At 41.5% G+C, this 19599-nt stretch overlaps 1 protein-coding gene across 1 annotated transcript in view; it reads right to left on the bottom strand.

Annotated features, from left to right (window-relative positions):
- The window catches only part of MEOX2 (mesenchyme homeobox 2), a 54087-nt gene extending 41571 nt beyond the window's left edge, over positions 1-12516 (bottom strand). Inside the window, exon 1 of the mRNA XM_040080201.2 lies at positions 11587-12516. Within this exon, the coding sequence (XP_039936135.1) occupies positions 11587-12097 (511 nt within the window). The 5' untranslated portion in view covers positions 12098-12516. The remainder of the gene's footprint in view (positions 1-11586) is intronic.
- Positions 12517-19599: the final 7083 nt, after the last annotated feature.

Below are 19599 nucleotides of genomic sequence, written 5' to 3'. Positions count from 1 at the left end.
TAGAAAGGCTCCATGTAGGTTTGTATTAACACCTCAGATAGGAGCAGTACTTCTTGCATTTCCACCTCATTGCAGATTTCAGGTCTGCTTTTTGTAGTAAGATTCTGCTGTTAACTTAATGAAGTCCTTTTATTTAACAGGCCAGCAATAAGATGTAGCCAGACTCCACTATATGGGTAATGCCAAGCTTTCCAGTTATCTACATAAGAAACCCAACCAAATGTCTCCCAGTTAACATGGACGCATCTTTCAGTTTGTGTGTGAATAAAGATTGTCAATTAGCTGTGGAAACATGCTTGAAATACACAAGATAAACCAGAGCCTCCATAAAAAATATTTTTGTTGTATCTACCCGTATGTGGTAGAACTACTAACATTTCTTAGCCGCACAGCATGGAGCTGAAGGAATCAACAACAAGGGTAGTAGTAACTGATATGCTTGTGCTTAACTTTGTCAGCATTATTCTGTTAATTCCAGAAGAATTATACACAGTTACCTAAGATGTGACAGAATTAGAGCAACACACCGGTAAAGCTGTGCCTATTTCAAGAGGAAAGGAAATGGCTTTCCCAAGAACTTTGGAGGACTGCGTCATTCTCTAAGTTCTATTTCACCAAACATACTTTAAAATGGCTGGACACTTTTAGCCACTGTATTTGAAACACACAACCTCTATTCAAAAAAAGTGTTTGTTTGGGTGTCATGTCCAGCAAAGCATTCTCAATATGTTTGCAAATACAAATATATGAAATCTCTGATATTTCTCATGCCAGCAGACTGCAAGCTCAATTGGCACCTTCTGTTTTTGTATACATTTCGGTTTGGAACCAGTGAAATAAAAATAGATTTATAGGGTTTGAATACTATTAGATTTCTGTGCATAGCCCCATATTAAAGTAATAAAGATGTTTCCCTCATAAAGTTGTAGCAATGTATTGAAGCGTAAAAGCAAAGGAATTAGAATGAGTGGAGCAAAAATTAAAATACAAAAATTAGCCAAACTACAAGAAAGTTTGGCAGAATATTTCTTCATAATATGGAGCAATCAAAATTGTTTGCACTCATCTCCAGCTTTTTCTCCTGCGCATGCTCACATCATTTTTTTAAATTTTGAATTTAAGATGTTATATTTTCCACTTTTAATACCAATATATTATTTCATAAAAACAAATAATACAGATAGAATAGTCATTCTCTTTATTGACCTAATAAGCTATTAAAATATAATGTAAATTAAAGTGCTAATATTACCAGAAAAAGAGATAATTCTGCAGATTCAAGATGCCCCATGAACAACTGCTAATGAAGCCTTCTATTTTTATCTGACTCATAACTGTTTCATCTTGCATTGCCTAATAGAACTAACATTACCTTACCTTATTTAGCAGCTCACCGCAGTTCTTAAATTATTATAGGCTACATCTAATGGAAATCTGATTAAGGTAAAGGCTCATATTTTTTGTTTTGAAATTAAAAGAGTGCCCATTTTGCATGGAAGAATGGAAAATGAAAGGATATACAGTCACACATTCCTTCAGAAATAGACTTGTGGGGGGGGAAAAAAAAAAAAAAAAAGTAGGGAGAGAGAAGGAGGGAGGGGGAGAGGGAGCCAGGAGTGAGACCATTAGTGTGTATTGTTCTAATGTCCCCAGGAACGCAAAGACTTAAGACACAGCTGCAGCTTGAGGTCATTGTGGTACTCCCAAAACAAGAATACAGAAACAGGAGAAAAAAAAAAGAGAACTTAATATTAATATGTCAATTCTGAGTCAATCAAACCAAACTGCAAAGAACTTGTAATATTCTCAGCTCTTCCTAAGCCCTACGTAACACAGGTATGAATTGCAGACTTTTACTAGGCTTTAATGCCTAGTTCTGAAAATATAATTTTGAAAGGCGTGCATGTGCTTGAGTCCCTATTATATTGCCACTTTCTTCTGGCAGAAAATACTATTTGGCATTCTAAGCACAGTTTTACAAGAATTCTTTGAGTGGTCAACATCACCGTAGCTGCCCGGGCTCCCATTTGCATCATTTTTAGCAATTCGATGTACAAAATCCTTGCAAAATATGTTGTCATTTAGTTTATCAACACAACTGACTTAAATTCTTCTCCCTTCACTGAGCCAAACCGATATCTTCACAAATTTAGGAGACATCTAGTCACTGTTCTTACCATTCTTTTTACAGCGCATTTTAGTAAGTAGTTTTTACTTGCCTACATATTCCATGAAGCCTACAGCTTCATGGTATTCTCCACCAGATGAGAGATAATTAAAGTCTTGAAAAGCGATAGAGACCAATGTGCCTGAGGAGCCCCGCTCACCCTGTCAAAACACCCCCTTCCAAAGAAGACCCCATGCACACTCAGGATATATTGCCTACAGCTAGAATATGCCATTTTTTTGCTTGGCAGGTAGAAAATCCCACAGTTCATTCAACTCTCTTCAGAGCTATATTGTCAGTCCACATATGTCCAACAGATTTTTTCAGTATCTATTTATGGAAGGACCAAAGTGGGAAACAGTTTTTTCCGTTTGGTAAATTTAAGTGACTAATGCCCTCAATTCACCAAAATGTGTAAACATACACTTAACTTCAGTGGTGCTCATATCAAAGTACTATGACTACTTCAGCTGTGAAGTCCTGGCTCCACTCAATAGCTAGTTTTGACTTCAGCTTCCCGAGATTTCATTCATCTCCCAACATACAAAATTAAATGCGTACTAAATCATCACAAGATCACAGTCTAAGAATTAAAGCTCACAATAGTGGCAGAGGATACTGAAGTGCATCTTACACAGTCTATGTAAGGCAGCGTTTGTCCAGACTTACTTGCTAAAAATAAGAAATAGCTATTAGAGATCTGAGACAATGCAGAAGGAAGAAGGACTTTTAAAGCTCGCAGTAATCTGTTTCGATTTTAGTTTTTCATATCCTATTTGCTATAAAATAATGTTCAATCAACTAGTTTTTCTTTAGTTCAAGAAGCAGCAAAGGAGAGGAGAGGAGAGGAGAGGAGAGGAGAGGAGAGGAGAGGAGAGGAGAGGAGAGGAGAGGAGATTCGAGTAGAGGAGATTAGGATTATAGCTTCTCCTTCTTCTCTGCTTCTTCGTCTTCTCTTCTCTTTCTCTTCTCTTCGTCTCTCTTCGCTTCTCTTCTCTTCTTCCTTCCCTCTCCCTCCCTCCCTCTCTCCTCTCCCTCTCCCTCCCTCCCTCCCTCCCTCCCTCCCTCCTCCCTCCCTCCCTCCCTCCCTCCCTCCCTCCCTCCCTCCTCCCTCCCTCCCTCCCTCCCTCCCTCCCTCCCTCCCTCCCTCCCTCCCTCCCTCCCTCCCTCCCTCCCTCCCTCCCTCCCTCCCTCCCTCCCTCCCTCCCTCCCTCCCTCCCTCCCTCCCTCCCTCCCTCCCTCCCTCCCTCCCTCCCTCCCTCCCTCCCTCCCTCCCTCCCTCCCTCCCTCCCTCCCTCCCTCCCTCCCTCCCTCCCTCCCTCCCTCCCTCCCTCCCTCCCTCCCTCCCTCCCTCCCTCCCTCCCTCCCTCCCTCCCTCCCTCCCTCCCTCCCTCCCTCCCTCCCTCCCTCCCTCCCTCCCTCCCTCCCTCCCTCCCTCCCTCCCTCCCTCCCTCCCTCCCTCCCTCCCTCCCTCCCTCCCTCCCTCCCTCCCTCCCTCCCTCCCTCCCTCCCTCCCTCCCTCCCTCCCTCCCTCCCTCCCTCCCTCCCTCCCTCCCTCCCTCCCTCCCTCCCTCCCTCCCTCCCTCCCTCCCTCCCTCCCTCCCTCCCTCCCTCCCTCCCTCCCTCCCTCCCTCCCTCCCTCCCTCCCTCCCTCCCTCCCTCCCTCCCTCCCTCCCTACACCAATGAAAGAAAGATGTCACTTGGCTTCCAGTTAAGAGTTTCATATTCCACTGGATTTTACTGGTTTAGTAAAATTATTCAATCATAAATTAAAGAATTGACTCATTGCTTTGAGACTTTTGAGACTTGCCTCTTTGGTTTCATCAATTATTTTGTTTCATTTATTAAAGAAAAACAAAAGAAAACATAGAATCAAGTATAATATTATTCTCTTTCACATGACCATTAACTTCTAATGGATTTGTTTTGTGAGGTTTGTTCAGCACAGGTAATTTTCAATACAAAGTTCAGACTTCTTTTTTCCATTGCATTGAGTAAGAAGCTCCAGGGATTTCAGAATGCACAGAATTCAGTGACTATATCCATCATTAAACAATAAAATATTAAGCAGAAAATTTGCAGATTTCACTTTTGGCATGTAATCATATGTCTATTTATTAACATGTACAAATTCCAGTAAAGTGATCTATCCTCAAAACTATTTGTAAAAATTTACAATTCCACATAGAAAATCAACTCACATTCCGAACAGGAGGCGCCATAGTATTTTCTGTAGATCCAAAAAAAATGAAAAAAATCCTTCCTAATCTATAGTGAGCATTACATCTTTAATATCACTGATGTTAACAAGTAGAATTTTGGCAACCTAGGTAGTCTATTTATAGTGTTTAATAGAAGACTTCAGAAGAAAATGTTCATGTATTACAGTGCACTGTCTACTACTATATCCTGTTATTTTAATGTGGGGTTTTTTTCACTTTGCGTTGTTCATTGAATGTTAGGATACAGTTATGCAACTCTGCGCTAGTGAATTTACGGATGTATAAAATTTGCAGAGGAAAAATGAATAACATCATTGTGATTTATACTATTATCTATTAAATATTTTTAAATGGATATGGTTTAGGTAAACTTATCAACGGACACAGATTTTGTAATATGTACTAATAAATAGCAAGGACAACACATGCTAGAAAGCCAAGACCAATGGCAGCAGTGGTTTTTTAAACAAGCATTCCTTTGCCGTATTTGCCGCTGGAAGAATTCAAGACAGCGTATAACAAAAGAACTTAAGCACTACCATGGCTAACTGGTCTATCTCCTTCTCCCAAACTGAGCTACATTTATAGCAAGAACTCACCACTCAAAATCTGACCCTAACAAAAATCAGTAGGAGTTTTGTCATCAGTATCTTCCTGTTGAAATTTCCCCTAGCATGTCTGTTTATAAACCACTTATTTCAATAACTTTCTTTTTACTGATTTAAATACTCAAAATATAAGACTAGACTGCATGTATCCAGCACAATTACATCAGGCTATTTTGAGTTCAGGTTTTCATTAAACACAACAGAAAAGCATCCACATGCTTGTGGAAGACCCTCGACACTCACCTATGTATGCATAGGTATATGAGGATATGTATGCATTCACAGCTCATGCTGGTAAAGGTGACGCCATTGCCCTGCTGAGTAGCAGGAGGAAGGCATTTTCTGCAGGGTCTTTTTCTGCTGTGCACCATCTTGCTCGTACTCTGCAACTACCAGTACTAGAGAAACTGTGATGCAGATCTGTAAGTCTTTAAAGCCTACTAAAAATAAAAAGCATGTACGCACACACACGCACACAAAGCTTTTAGTTTCATAAAAGTTTACAGTACTTCCCAAATGGAAGAAAAGCGCTGGTATGGCCATTATATAAGTTGGGCAGTCATAAAAGGACAGGGCACAGGCTCGAGACAGATCATAGGACTGGGTTCAGTGCCCAGCTGTGCACTGATGTAATGAAGTAGCCTCAAGCACTGTTTATCAAAATTCTCTAACACCACACTATTTCAGTTAGAAACCTTATTAGCGACATATGCAAGTATTTATATTTAAAAAATATGACTTTCCTTTTGCATCCTTTCAAGTTGCATTCTTATGTATATTAGAACAAGGACACAGGGCAGCATAGCAAAAATAAAGATTGAACCTATCCCACCATAACTACGTTTTACTGAGGGGTTTAAACTTTTCTCAAGTCTAGAAGATGAAACCAGATTTGCTTCCTTTCCGGAGACTTCCAAAACTGCTTGGTAGAGTACATTTTGCTACTGAGAGAGACATGCTTTGGCAACTCTTCATACTGCCAAGTAACATTGTGTCTTTGAAAGCAATAATCCAGTGAGCAATATTAGGGGAACAGCAGACAGAAAGAAGCAAAGACAATTACCTGCCCTTGAATTTCAAGACGCAGAGCTCAGTCTTTAGGAATTCCACAGAGCATATCAAGTTATTCCATCACTAAAGAAAGAGTATTTCCACGCGGCAAACAATATGCAGATTAACAGGCACAGTTGAAAAGCATTTATTAAACAACTGGCACCTCAAAAAATGGCAAAAAAAAAAAAAAAAAGCCACCATAATCTGGTTATTTACATTACAAAATACTACAGAAGTTGCACTAGATATGTTAGGACAAATTTTATCCTAGGATGTTAAAACCAATGTAGTTAAAATTCAATGTGTATATAAAATGCTCAATTATTAATTTTCAAACGATCAGGCAATCCGAACATTTTATCAATAAATATCTACAGGAATTATAAAGCATTTTTCTTTCACTACCTTGTAACAAGTTTAAAAATGCTAAAAGGTATCTACAGCTATGATTTTTTGATATTTTTAGTGCAATTTTATCCAGATGTTGCCAGAACGTTTGAATCTTTAATGCCCATGTAAAAGAATTAAGCTCTGATGGCTTAAAAAATCATGAGCACTTCAGTGGTTTCATTGGAGTCAATGGACCTTCTCACAAAAACATTTGTGATCCCGTAAACATCTGGATCGGCCCTCCAATGTTTCTAAAAGGGTGAGTCGACAAGGAGGGGGAGAGGGAGAAGTGTAAATCCTACTGAATCATTAATACCAACAGACAGAAATGCATAACTAGAAGCCATACATAGTTATTTTGTTGTTGTTGTTTGTCGACACAAAGTTCTTCTTTGGCTAGGGGCAAAGAATTTTGAAAATGTATCAGCAAAATAGTCTTTCAAAATTTTAGTCTTAGGAAAGTTCCTGATTATATTTCCTTAGAACAAAAGTAAATTTCTTGCAAGATTTCATCTATTAAAACAACTCAGCAAGTAGTTCACTAGTAGGCCCATCATTTGATAAGCTATTAAAATTTTCTCCTAAAAGTGTATGTATTATTCATTGGATTTTGAAATTGTTTCATTTATACAATCTACAGAGTTTTTGTTGTTGTTTTTCTTATGGGTAAGCGATGCTTTTCTACGAGATACTAAACAAATTAACTCTTTCAAGAAAAACTTTGCTTTATTATGTGTTTTTTCTTGTTTCCCTTTACAACCACACTGAAAAGCACAGACATATTGATGAATCAGTTACACTGTGCTTTTTGACTACAAGTGTAGAGGTCATTTTTCTTACTGACATGTTTCAGAAACCAATCAGAAGTCCTCAAAACTCATGATTTCACAGTATTTATAATAATTTATCATAATGATCTGCTTTTTAGAGACCATTTCAAACAAGTACATATGATTTATGATATTTCAATGTGTTTAAAGTAAATTCCCTGGAGATATAACTTTTTACTGCTTGCATGTTGAGAATAGGTAGGGTATAAAATATTAAAACTCAGGGGGGAAACAGGCATTGTTTTTTTCTCATGTGATTTCTCAATGAACAAAAACCCATCAGAACAGGCACTGAAACACTTGGCCGAACTGTTGAAATGGTGGATTCCTGAAATGCTTTTTCAAAAGCATTTCTAAATGTTACTATTGCAAATACGTTAAAAATATTAATATTTTTTATTACCTGCTAGCCTTTTCTTGGAAACCTGTGCCACACAGAAAGCATTTTCCTATGGAAAAATTTCTTGGTTTTTTTTTTTTTTTTTAAGAAAAGGTTTTTCATGCCTAAGGGCAAGTGTTTAATTACGTTAGACTTTAACAGGAATGCAATTTCCTTATATATTTATCTCTTGGAATATAATGTTTGAATAGCTGTATTGCTTAGAAGAACTCCAACTGTACTCAGCCTCCCCGTTCTTTTCAGCATAGTACAGATGTTTTGTTTCACCATAGCATTTTAGACTCCTTAAGACTAACAGATTCACTCATTTTTCCATATTTCTCAGTAAATCTAGATAGCACTTCCTATATAGGCATTCATATGCTTTTTTCCTGACTGAAGTATTAAAAAAACTTGGACCTAAGTAACGTAACTTAGGAAATCACAGAAGTAACTTTGCATCTGATGTGTTCTGCATCATCTGAGAATCAAAACTTACTCTATAATAAACAGAAATAAAATGGCCCTGAAACTCAGGGACAAGTAATGAGAAAGGGAGGCATTAGAAAAAACCAAAATATTCCATATAGAACAACTCATACCACAAAGCAACAGAGCACTCCAAGAATATGTTTTCTATACACTCAGCATGGTTTTCATCCGCACTTCATTAGCACACAGATAATTCTGACCATTAGGGCACTTTAAAATAAGCGATTTTATTTGTAACCAACCCTCAAATTTGGCCTCGTCTCTCTACTCGAACAGCCTTGACATACGAATAGCTGAGTTGCAAAGGTGAGGATTAGATGCCATTATTCACTGCAAAATGTTAGCATATATATATTTGTATGCATCACTCCTCAATTCACAGGCAACTTTACCGACCCACTTCTGAGCCTACGCAGGTTGAAAGGAATGCTCTGCAGATAATGAGAGAGCAACTACAAAACTTGGAGACACTGACAGCTGTAGCAAGCAGGGGTTGATGACTACGTAAGCAGTATTTCTCTGTCCTTTACAACGAGAACAGCTGAAAATTTCACCCTGTTCTGTAGCAGTCTTTTCATTATCTTCAAAGGGAACTTGCCAAACTGCTTAAAACTGGGGTTAGGGCTAAAGAAAACTGTGAGTCATGAGAGCACATTTCACCTTGCTTTCTCAATCCCAAATGAAACTACAACAGATTAGAGGAGAATATTTCTATAGCCTCCCATTCTGTTGCAGTATGTGTTTTCCAGAGAAAAACACACACTCCATCATACTAAATTCTACTTGCCCTCTGGATTTTTGTCTATAATTTTAAAACTTCACACTCCCGTCGTCATAACAAATAAGTAAAATGGGGTGTCCCTTCTGGTAAATTTTCAGAGTTCCTAAACCGCTAAGAAACAGTTACTTGTTCAGAAGATAAATGATACAAGGAATGATCATGTTTTACATTCTTTAAACGAGCTACAAACTCAGCTTTATGATCTTAAACATACAGAAACAAAAGCTAAGTAGTGCAAGAAAGGGGTAGCCTAAGGTTAATTCAGCTCTGAAATGCAGAACAGATTCAGTGCTCAAGAAAAAGCTGAGCATTCTGTGGCTTTAAGTGATATGCTTAGGAAGACGAAATATATGTGTAAATAAGCAAGAGCATTAATAATTGTCTCAGAATGCTGGCACTGAAAAGTAAAGCAGTCCCTCTCTCTTCACCTCTTAGTTATTTACTATTAGGATTTTTTACAAATGTCTATTGAAGTAGTTCCAACTATGATGAAGGCATGGAAGAAATTCTTTCGAGCACAGTCATTTGTTTTAAAAAAAAAGATTAATGAGAAATAAAGGAGATGGTGTTTAATCAAATGAGGAGCAATTATGGATGACAAATATAGAAACACAGCAAATTATAATTATTCTTGCTGCTATGTATGAGAATGGCATTAACTATCTAGCACCAGAGTTCAGGACTAATAAAGGGGTGGGGTTAAATATTCAGTCCAAAATGCAGGCTTCTCCTGACGAAAACCCAAACATACAGCAGCTATGCAGTTGTTGTCAAAAGACACCTATTTTCAGTTTGAGAGATTCACAATTGTGTGAACAGTCATATTTTTTTTCTTAGCAGAAGGGAGGAAGAAATAGTTACCTGCCTTGATCTCCAGAAAGTCTTAGAAAGTGAGGATCGAAGTACATGGCAAGATAAACGTAACCATGGCTAAAGGCTCAAACTCTTGTCCACTAATCCACTGGAAGATTCCAGTCACTTCAGGGTAAGGCTTAGGACATTCCCCACTGGTGTGTTTTTGGTTTGCATTGCAGAATGAAATAAACAGAAAGTGATTCAGTTGCTTCCCGGACAGTGAAAGGGACCGATTTCCTTTTTTCCTTCAGCTTTAAACAGACCTACAAATACAATCAATCCTTACACCAGCAGGCATCCAGTTATTTTCTCAGTTGTAACAGGCACTGTTCATGCACCTCACAAAATCAGATAATCCATTTTCTCATTGAACATAAAGAAGACAAAACAAAAGACATTTGAACTAAATACAGCAGCGTTTGAACTAAATACAGATTATAAACTCAAGAAAAGTTTTTAGCAACTATATCAGCTATGTAAGACAAAATTCAAATAACTGAATTTCTGTAACTGTAAATGTTTGCTAATGCAACGAACAATGAAGGAAGTGATGGTATTCTTGAGGGTTATTTTTAAAAATCCTTGTGTTCCTTACACTCTACCCAGCTTACAACATTTTGAGTGGAAGAGGTTATGGTTTCAGTTGTGAACTTGACACATACCTAAAAAAGCTCTTCACTTTTCCTTCTGTGATAACAAATAATTTGCTACGCCAGCTCTTCAGTTTTCAATCTGTTGAGCCCTCTCTCTTTCAAGTGCCTCTTGCCTGTCTGACTGTATTTTTGGTGACCCCCCCGGTTCATGTGTGCCCTAACGGAAGTCCCATCAGTTGTGCTGCCTTCTCCAAGTGGCTTTTGTTAGAGCAGGACTTTGACAGGCTTTGCTGTTTTAGAAAGCAAGAGATAACGTCAAGTTTTTTTGCACATTCAGTGATGCCAAATCATCGCTATGGGATGACTGCGGGTCTACATGTTTTTATGCTCGTTTTTAAGTAAGAATTACCGTGATTTTAAAAGTCAGACTGCTCCTTCCTTTTCTCTGTCCCCGCCACCAGCAAACTGAAGTGAAGGAGCTTTCTGAAACTCCCATTCACCCGCTTGCTTCACAGAGTCCAAATTTTGCCCCTTCACGCTGAGGATTTGATGCAGGCTCACTCAGATCCTACAGCGTAGCAAGGCATCAGCTCCTCTCCCGAATCCCCGCTTCCAAGGCAGAGCTTCCAAGCGTTGTGCAATCGCCTCGGAGCCGCAGTCAGCTCCAGCGAAGGGGCGGAGGGGAAGGAGCGCGCTGGATTCCGAATTTTGAAGCAGAGGTGTCGTGTCGGGCAGGGGGGAGGGGGCCGCGGTACCAGATGCTGAAAACCGCATCAAAACTACAAACGTTTCTCTCCTTGGCTGTAGGAAACTCTCCCCCACCACCACCTTGATTTCATACTCTATCACGTGCTGAATTTTTTCTTTTTATTTCTCCCCCTGTAGCCTTAATAAAGCTTGCGTTAGTGATGGAGATCCCGAGAGCTCCTTGGAGGGAAGGGGCAGCCCGGCGTCAGCCGGCCGCGAAAGCACGGCGGCGGCCGTGGCCGGGTCAGCCGAGCCGGGCCGGGCCGGGCCGGGCCGGGCCGAGCCGAGCCGAGCCGAGCCGAGCCAAGCCGAGCCAGGCCGGGCCGAGCCGGGCCGGGCCGAGCCGAAGGTGCCGAGCTAATCGAGCCCCGCCGAGCGGCAGCAGGTCCGCGGGGCCCGAGCGCGCCGCTTGCCCCGACACCCGCCGCCCGGGGATCCCGCCCCGCTGGGGAACCCGCGAGCCTTTACCTGAGCTGTCGCTTTTCCTTTTGCCGGACCTCTTCTCTGTTTCCACCGGGGAGAGAGCCTGCCTGCCATAGTCCCCTGGCGCACACGCTGCCCCCGTGGGGGTGTTGGTGCCCAGGCTGGAAGAGTTCGAACACAAGACAGGGGGGCTGCTGCCCAGCTCCGGGGGTCCTCCTGAGTCAGGCTGAAGGCAGAGGCTGTGCCTGGCCGCGGCGGGAGGAGACGACATCTGAGGAATGTGCCAGTTCGTCTGCAAAGCCTGGTGCTGCTGTTGCTGGTGATGGTGATGGTGGTGGTGGTGATGGTGATGGTGCCCCCTATGATGTTGGCTGGCAAACATGCCCTCCTCATTGGGGTATCCCGCTATTATGCAAGAGGAAGAAGAAGGAGACAGATCAGGGTAGGACATGTGGTCAGATCTTCCATGCAGGGCAAGAGAAGACTGGGAGAAAGGGTGCAAGCTCTGCGCAGTGGCATGGGGGCTGCGCAGGCAGCCAAAGAGTGTGTGATCCATGGCATGCAAGTCTCAGGTTCCAGGCAGGAGAGTTTAGGAAAGATCCAACTTCACCACCCTTTGTCAACTTTCACTGTAAACAGATCGGGGCTGGGATTTTTTTTTTTTCCAAAACGGCACCGACAGACTCTGCAGCAGGCAGCTGAGCTCAAATAATCCAGGTCTTTAGCCCTAGTGGCCAGTCTCCGCTGCATAAACACTCGGACCTAGATGAGCCGTTCTCAGAGCCGCTCAGATGTCAAGAAGTGGGAGAGGTTGAAGCCAATAGAAGGTGGTCCCAGAGAACTGCTTGAAGGGGGAAACAGCTTCGAGAGGTTATAAATACAGTAGTGTGTAATGTGAGCTGGGGGCTGGCTCAGCAGCACAGCACTGACCACATGCGAACTCCCTCCAAAACGCCAGCGCCGTCCCCGCGCCGAGCAGCTCCGTCAGCGGGCGGCAGCGCTGCGCGCCCGCGCCCCGGGCGCCCGCGGCCTGGCGGGGGGGCGGCTCCGCGGGGGCGCAGCCCGCTCCTCCCTGCCCCCGGGCGGGCCGCGCCTCCCCGCCGCGGCCGCCCCGGAGCCCCCCCGCCCCGGGCGGATCGGCGGCAGTGCCCCCAGCCTCGCGGCCCCCGCAGGGCTATCGCCTCCCCGTCGGGGCCGACGGGCCGCTCGGGGCCCGCCGCCCCTCGGGAGCAGCGGGCGGGGGAGCGCAATAAAGACGTGAGGCGACGTGCGGGGGGCGACTCTGGGCCGGGGGCCGCCACCGCCCCGCGTCGCCGGGGGCCGAAGCGCCCTCGCCAGCGCCTCACCTGCGCGCCCAGGTGCGGGGGCGCAGGCGGCGGCGTGCGGGGCCGCGCGGGCCGAGGCCGGGGCCGCCCGCCGCGCTCCCCCGCTCCGAGGGTCCCGGTGCGGGTCGTCCATCCGCTTCCCCTGCTCCCACCGCCCCGGCAGTGGCGATGAGCCGCGGCGCTGCCCCGGCTGCCCTCAAGAGCCTCCGCTGTGCCCCAGCATCTGCAGCTGGTTCTGCAACGAACCCACCGGCGCCCACCGTGCCAGCAGCTCTGGCTGCACGGAGAGAGAGGCATCCCCTCTTGCCCTCTGCCCTGTCAGAACAACAACTCGCATAATGTTTATTTCCCCTATCTTCATTTGCTTCGTTGCAAATGTCTTTAGTGGACTGGGGGGACGACCTGGACAGTCTGGGCCTGTCTTTTTTTTTTTTTTTTTTCTTTTTAAAATTATTTTTTAACATGCGTGTAGTGGAATTACAGTAGCCGTGAAGGCTGCTTTTAACTGGTTTAAATCAGGATAACGCATTTAGTGATCAATGACCAAAGATGTGCCCACTGGGCAAAGGTTTTGTTCTTCAGCTCTTCCTACTCGGTGTACCTTGCTCCTCCTCCCCCCATTACCAAAAAAAAAAAAAAAAAAAAAAAAAAAAAAAAAAAAAAAAAAAAAAAAAAAAAAAAAAAAAAAAAAAATTCTCTCAAGTCCAAATTCTTGGGTCCATGTGCTAAAGATAAAATGAATTTCAATTGCTAGTGGAAAAAATCAGCAATTGTATGACTTTTGCAAGAGCTAGTTTCTTAAACGGAAATTGAGTCCTATTTTGTGGGAAATTAGTTTTGCAGACTTTCTTTAAAAAAAAAAAATCTAAAACTTTTGTTCAGCAGCTGCTCCGATTTTCACTGCAGTTTCAGACTGAGCTGGAACCTGCAGCAGTCTTTCGACGGTAAGATTTCCCCCCTTTTCTGACATCTAACTCTTTTTAATAACTCTTTAGATTTAACTGTAACAACGCGGTCTTTACAAAGAGAGCGGCGTCCAAAGCAGAAGTCGCTGCCTCCGTGCACCGTTCAAAACTTGATATTTCTTCAGAATAAAGGAAATATACAGTTACAACACTGATGAAATATTTTGTGCTTTTCATTGTGTTTATCGTTTCAATATGTGTTCTAATATTAGAAGAGCGGAATACAAAGAATTCTCGATGGCCGAACCCCTCTTGAGTTTGGGAAGACGCCGGGCTGCCAGTGCAGGGCTGCTGCTGTCCCCCCCAAACCGGCGCTGCCATGGAGCAATAGCTGCGACACAGCGACGGGCGCGGAGCGTCGCGCCCGCGGCGGCCCCGGCGGCGGCGGCCCGAGGGCTGCGGGGCGGGCGGGCGGCCCCAGGTGGGAGCGGGGGAGCGGCGGGGCGGCCTCCGCGCACCGCACGGCACCGCACATCACCGCACGGCACCGCACGGCACGGCACCGCTGCCCTCCGCCGCTCTCCAACCTGCTGCTGTCCGCCCGCCCGCCCGCCCGGCCCGGCCCGGCCCGGCCCGGCCGCGGGGGCCAGTCGCAGGCCGGGGGCCGGGGCCGGAGGGGCAGGAATGCCAGCACCCCTCCTTCCAGGGCCGCCGCCGCTGGAGCCCTCGCACAGCCACAGCTGTGAAGGGGTCGGGGAAGTCCCGAAGCCAAGGAGGTGTAAAAGTGCATCTTTTTTTAATTCTAGAGGATGGTCATGCAGGATTTCTCTCGCATGAAAATAAATAAATAAATAAATAAGTGAAGCACAATGAAGAAAGGGAGAGGGTGCGAGGGAGAGAGAGAAAGATAAGGTTTCCAAGAGAAATAAGAGACAAGCCAAACATTTTAGGGAGAGGTAGGAGAGATTCCTAAAGGTGAAGAAGAAGAAGAAGAATGCAATAGCAAAGCTATAATGGCACAGCTCCGTGTTTATCAATAGCTTCATACCCAAATCTGACTACTCAAGAATGTGCTTCCCTGGGCTTCTGAGTTCCCAAATAAGTTCACAAGTCCTATGTCAAGTGTTCTCATTACTTCTTTTAAAAATCAGTTTTAAGCATGCATGAACTGGAAATGCAATTCGCTGCAGAGCTTTATGCTTTCATTTTAAACTATATAAGGATAATGCAAATATAAGCAACTAATGTTAAGGCAAATAAACGGCTTCAAACACTTTCTGAAATGATTCAGAAAGTTTCTATGCATTACCAAATGCCTATGGCTATATGATAGCATCCTTTGTAAAAGAAAATATAACTTTTCTTTTTAGTTACAGCTTCAGTGCAAATCTTCTCTGTAATAACTGAGAAGAATAATTAATGGAAAAATTGTAAACAGTTGCTACCTCTCGATATTAATGATTGAATTCTTGTTCGCATTGTACCTTTTCAGAATGTGTGTTTAACCTACATGTGGTACAAAAGCATAACTTAAATCAATGCCAGCAAGTTTGCCCAAAGCTTATAAACATCAAGTGAAAAAAATAGAATGTTTTAAATATGTGAAAACAGTAAACTGTTTAACTCATGAAAACATCTGGAGCCAACACAGTTTGGAACATCCTTTATATTTTCATGTATGGGCTACTATTTGCATTCACTTTGTGTTTCTTGGTTTTGCTAGTGGGTCGCTTTTGGTTTTTTACCTTACCATTTATGGGGAAGGAGATAATGTAAAATTGACCTGAATTCCTCCTCTTCAGGACTTTTGTATTCTTTCTGATTTTTTATGTTGGAGACTGAAAGAACCACCTTCCTGAATATTTATCTGAATGTAAGTAGGATTCTTGTCAGTTATTTCTAGTGTATGGTTTGCATATTTGCAATATGAGTATTACAGTAAAATCAGATAAGTCATACTTGGGGACCACCATTTGAGTGATATAAATTGTTATAACTTTGCTGAAGTCAGCGAAAAGATGGCAATTTACACCATTTAAGAATATTTTCCTTACTGTCAAAGGGAAAGGTTACAAATATGAATTCAGTTTCTTCTAGCCAAAATTTTTATTGTACTCAAGAGCCTACCAAAGAAAGAGGACAAAGTTTTATTCTACTGTAATTATGATCAGTTCGTATTTTTCCATGGCAATTTGGTCAATGCAGGCATCATTTAACCTTAGAGTCAATCCAGATTCACAACAGATGTATATTTCTTTTCAGCCTTTTCTTTTTTCCCTAATTTTTGCGAGTTTAACTCCCACTGAAGCAATATAATTATTTTCTCTTGGTACCTGTGCTGCAATATAAACCCACAGATATAAGCAGTAATAAAGCCTGAGGATTATGCATCATTTCAGAGATGCTTGAATGCCTTAACTGAAAGTCCTAGTACAGAAAATGAATAATTGTTCACTGAATAGTCAAAAATACTGAATCTCTGACTATTTAAAATTGTCAATAATCACATTTACCGTTCTAAACATATGATATACCAGTATCTTTACAATGTTTCATCATAAAAACATTTTTTTCTCTGAGAAATTGCAGTACCACAGTGTGTACCACATAATTTTAACATTGCATTTCTGTGGTGTACTTCTGTTTCACTCTCTATAGCGCTCACATGTGCCATGGTTTAACACTTATCAGACACAATTTTTGCTTTAAAGACAACTACTCGATCTGTAAAAAGTTTTAAGCCTGAATTCACATTTTCAGCTACTTCTCCCACATACATATGGCTTCTGTTCTTATTTTCATGATGTCCAAGCATTACGAATTTTAAAGTTATGCCAGCAATTTAGTATATTACAGAAAAGTTGTGCTGAGCCATGAGGCCCTCACTGAAAATGATTTACAAGTTTGCATTACATCATTAAAAGTTATTTGAATTGCCAGCCCACTGTAACTGGTAAAATATCTTATGTTTCCTATTCAATTTAATTAAACTGATTAAATATTAAAATTCTGAATGCACTTGAGGCTTCACACCTGAACTATGATGTTTCAGGAAAGCTTTTTAGAATTTGGGAAACTATGCTATGGGAAATTTGTATTTCACATTAGATACTCCAAGCCCCAGAAGTCATAGTCAAAACTTTGGGGGGGGTGGGGGGGTGGGGTGGGGGGTGTGTGTGTGTGTTTGTTTTAAATAAATAATTTATTTGCAAATTGCATCCTCTTGCACAATACTATTTGTCTCCCAGTCTGCATGTTGCATTGCAATTTAACATTTTTTAAAATTCTTTCTAGTATTATCTTCATTTAAGAATACTTGAACTAGAAAACAGCTATGACTAGCTTTGTAGGGCTTTAAGAATACGTATCTTTCATTTATATTTAGAAATGTACTCAAAATGCATACGCAGGCAAGTCAATAATGCCTGAAAAATATGTTTTCCATTTTGTTGTCTCCCGATCTTGAAAATTACACGCTACACTCAGTCCATTTTCCTCATAAAATTACTAATCACAGAGGGAAAAAAAGGCTTGTATTTTACACTTTAATCATTTTATTGATTGATACAATTCATATTGTGGATTTTGATCTGTACATGTATTTAAAAGACATTTCACTGGAGTCCCCATTGAAAAGGCAGACACTGTTGGGCAAGGAAGAAAGGTGAAGGGCATTTTTATCATTCTGTATTTTTAACTGCTTCTAACTGTGCTGCAAAATTAATTTTGTGTTGATTATACTTCAAGTCTGAGTCACCCACACTAAAAACACAGATGATTGAAAACTTTGTTCATCAAAAGATTTACGCTATGACTTACATCCATTAACTGGGTAAATACACTGTATGCTTACAGTAAAAAGACCAAAACAGAGACAAAAACACACCACTATGTGAGATACCTATTGTCTCCTGGCTAACATTTCCAAGCCCTTGCAGGACCAGCAGCAGGGGGCATATTTCTTAACTCTGCTTCCATCACTGGTAGAGTGATAAGTCACTAATTTTTGTCATCGCTTTTGCACATTAATGAGTATAATACTACTACAGTGTGTGTTTGTAGTAGTTCCTAATTTTCTTTGCTTTGGAGGGAGAAAAAGACACATAGGCATGTATCTATGCAGCAAGAATAAATAATTACAAAATCTCTAGGTTTTAATAGCTGCTAGGATTATGTTATTTACTTTGCAGGTGTGTTTGCTATGATTTATAGTGTGATGAGCTCTAGACTTGGAGCAGAAACTCCTCCGTAGCTAGTATTCAGAACAGAAAGATATTCACTGTCCCACAGAGCTCAGGGTCTGTTCATTTTACCAGTTTCACATGGGACTAATCCTGTGTTTTAAAAGAGTCCTACTTGTCTTCATGGTGATTTGCTTGACTAGAAACGTTTTCAGGACTGCAACATTAATTAATAATAGATGCAGGAAACAAAGACCTAAAAATTGCTAATGCGTAGCAGCATCATGCACCCCAAAATCTAGTATCATAGTGCTAAAAACAGATACTTGATAGGAGAAATTAAATACAAAATAACATTTGTTTGGAATTATTATTTCAGACTAAACTGAGGGCATTTTTAGATGTAGATATTCTGTCTTGTGAAAGAATGAGAAAAATTTTAAAAATAAAAATAAAAATAAAAATAAAGGGGCAAGTTAGGCTTCTCTAAAAAATATATGCCAAGAAGTGCTTAACTTGCAGATAAAGTCTCAAAGATTCAGGAAAACTATTGTAAGGCATCAGTGACGCTGAAAAACCATGGGTAAGTTCTTAAATGTCATGAAGAAGCATGCGGGTGACATAACTTGAGAATGACACCTTCCAAATCCATGTTTGCATAAACTAATTTTTATTTTCCCAAAACAGAATGCAGCTCTACTGATGAACTGTGAATATATGGTACTACTTGTTGAAATAAACCTTTCCAAGATATCCGTACTTGTCATACTTTATTAAGCATCCTGCTTGCATGTCCTCTGATACAAAGTGATAGATCTCAGGTTGGGTTCAACAAAGTATTCCAGTAAGGGACTATCCAAGGCACTTTTACATCAACTAAGTTTACATATTGGACTCTGGTGCTCTGAATCACTTTAAGTAGCCACCTTCCTCTCTTCTTTGAAGCATTTTCATATATTTCATTTAATTAGATGCCCATAATAAAAGTGTGAAGTCCATTTATTAGTATGCTGCTGCTTTTTTTTTTTTTTTTTTTTTTTTTTTTTCAAATGAAAAATGTCTAGCACTGTGGGCTTAGTGAAGGTCAGCTGTAAAAAGAGGTGTATTATTTGGCATACTTTTCAGCTGACTGAGACACATGCAATGTATAGCACGTGGGGACAGTCTGGATTTGTGTAATTCCCTCGTAGGTAATTTGTCCGTGAACTTTAAGCATTTGTACATTTGAGTTGTAGAACGTATCACTTAGGGATTTAGATTTTATTTAATAATCCAAGTATATTTCAATACAAGATGGTAAACTAAAAATATTTTTCCTTTAACTGTTTCAAAAAAGCCATGTGCAAAAGAACGCAACAAAATGAAATTAACTCATAACATATGCAACTCTTACTTGTGCAAGAGCGGTATATGCCCCTAAATCCAGACTTCAGCATCTGGAGGCATAGCATGTCTCTAATGGAAGAGAAAGGCACGAGACATGTCAGATTCTTGGCTGTGTTATGCTAAAAGTCGTGCCTTTTCCTTCTCGATACCCGTGTGACTCTGATTAAAACTAGTAAAGCGTACACTCTCCAGGTAAACTGCCTTTGAAGCATTTTGCGCTTTTTTTTGTCTCGCTAATTGTAGGCAATAGGTTTAAGCTGA

This window comes from Hirundo rustica, chromosome 1 (genome assembly GCF_015227805.2).
Source record: "Hirundo rustica isolate bHirRus1 chromosome 1, bHirRus1.pri.v3, whole genome shotgun sequence".
NCBI lineage: Eukaryota > Metazoa > Chordata > Aves > Passeriformes > Hirundinidae > Hirundo > Hirundo rustica.
This window is presented reverse-complemented; position numbering and strand designations above follow the sequence as displayed.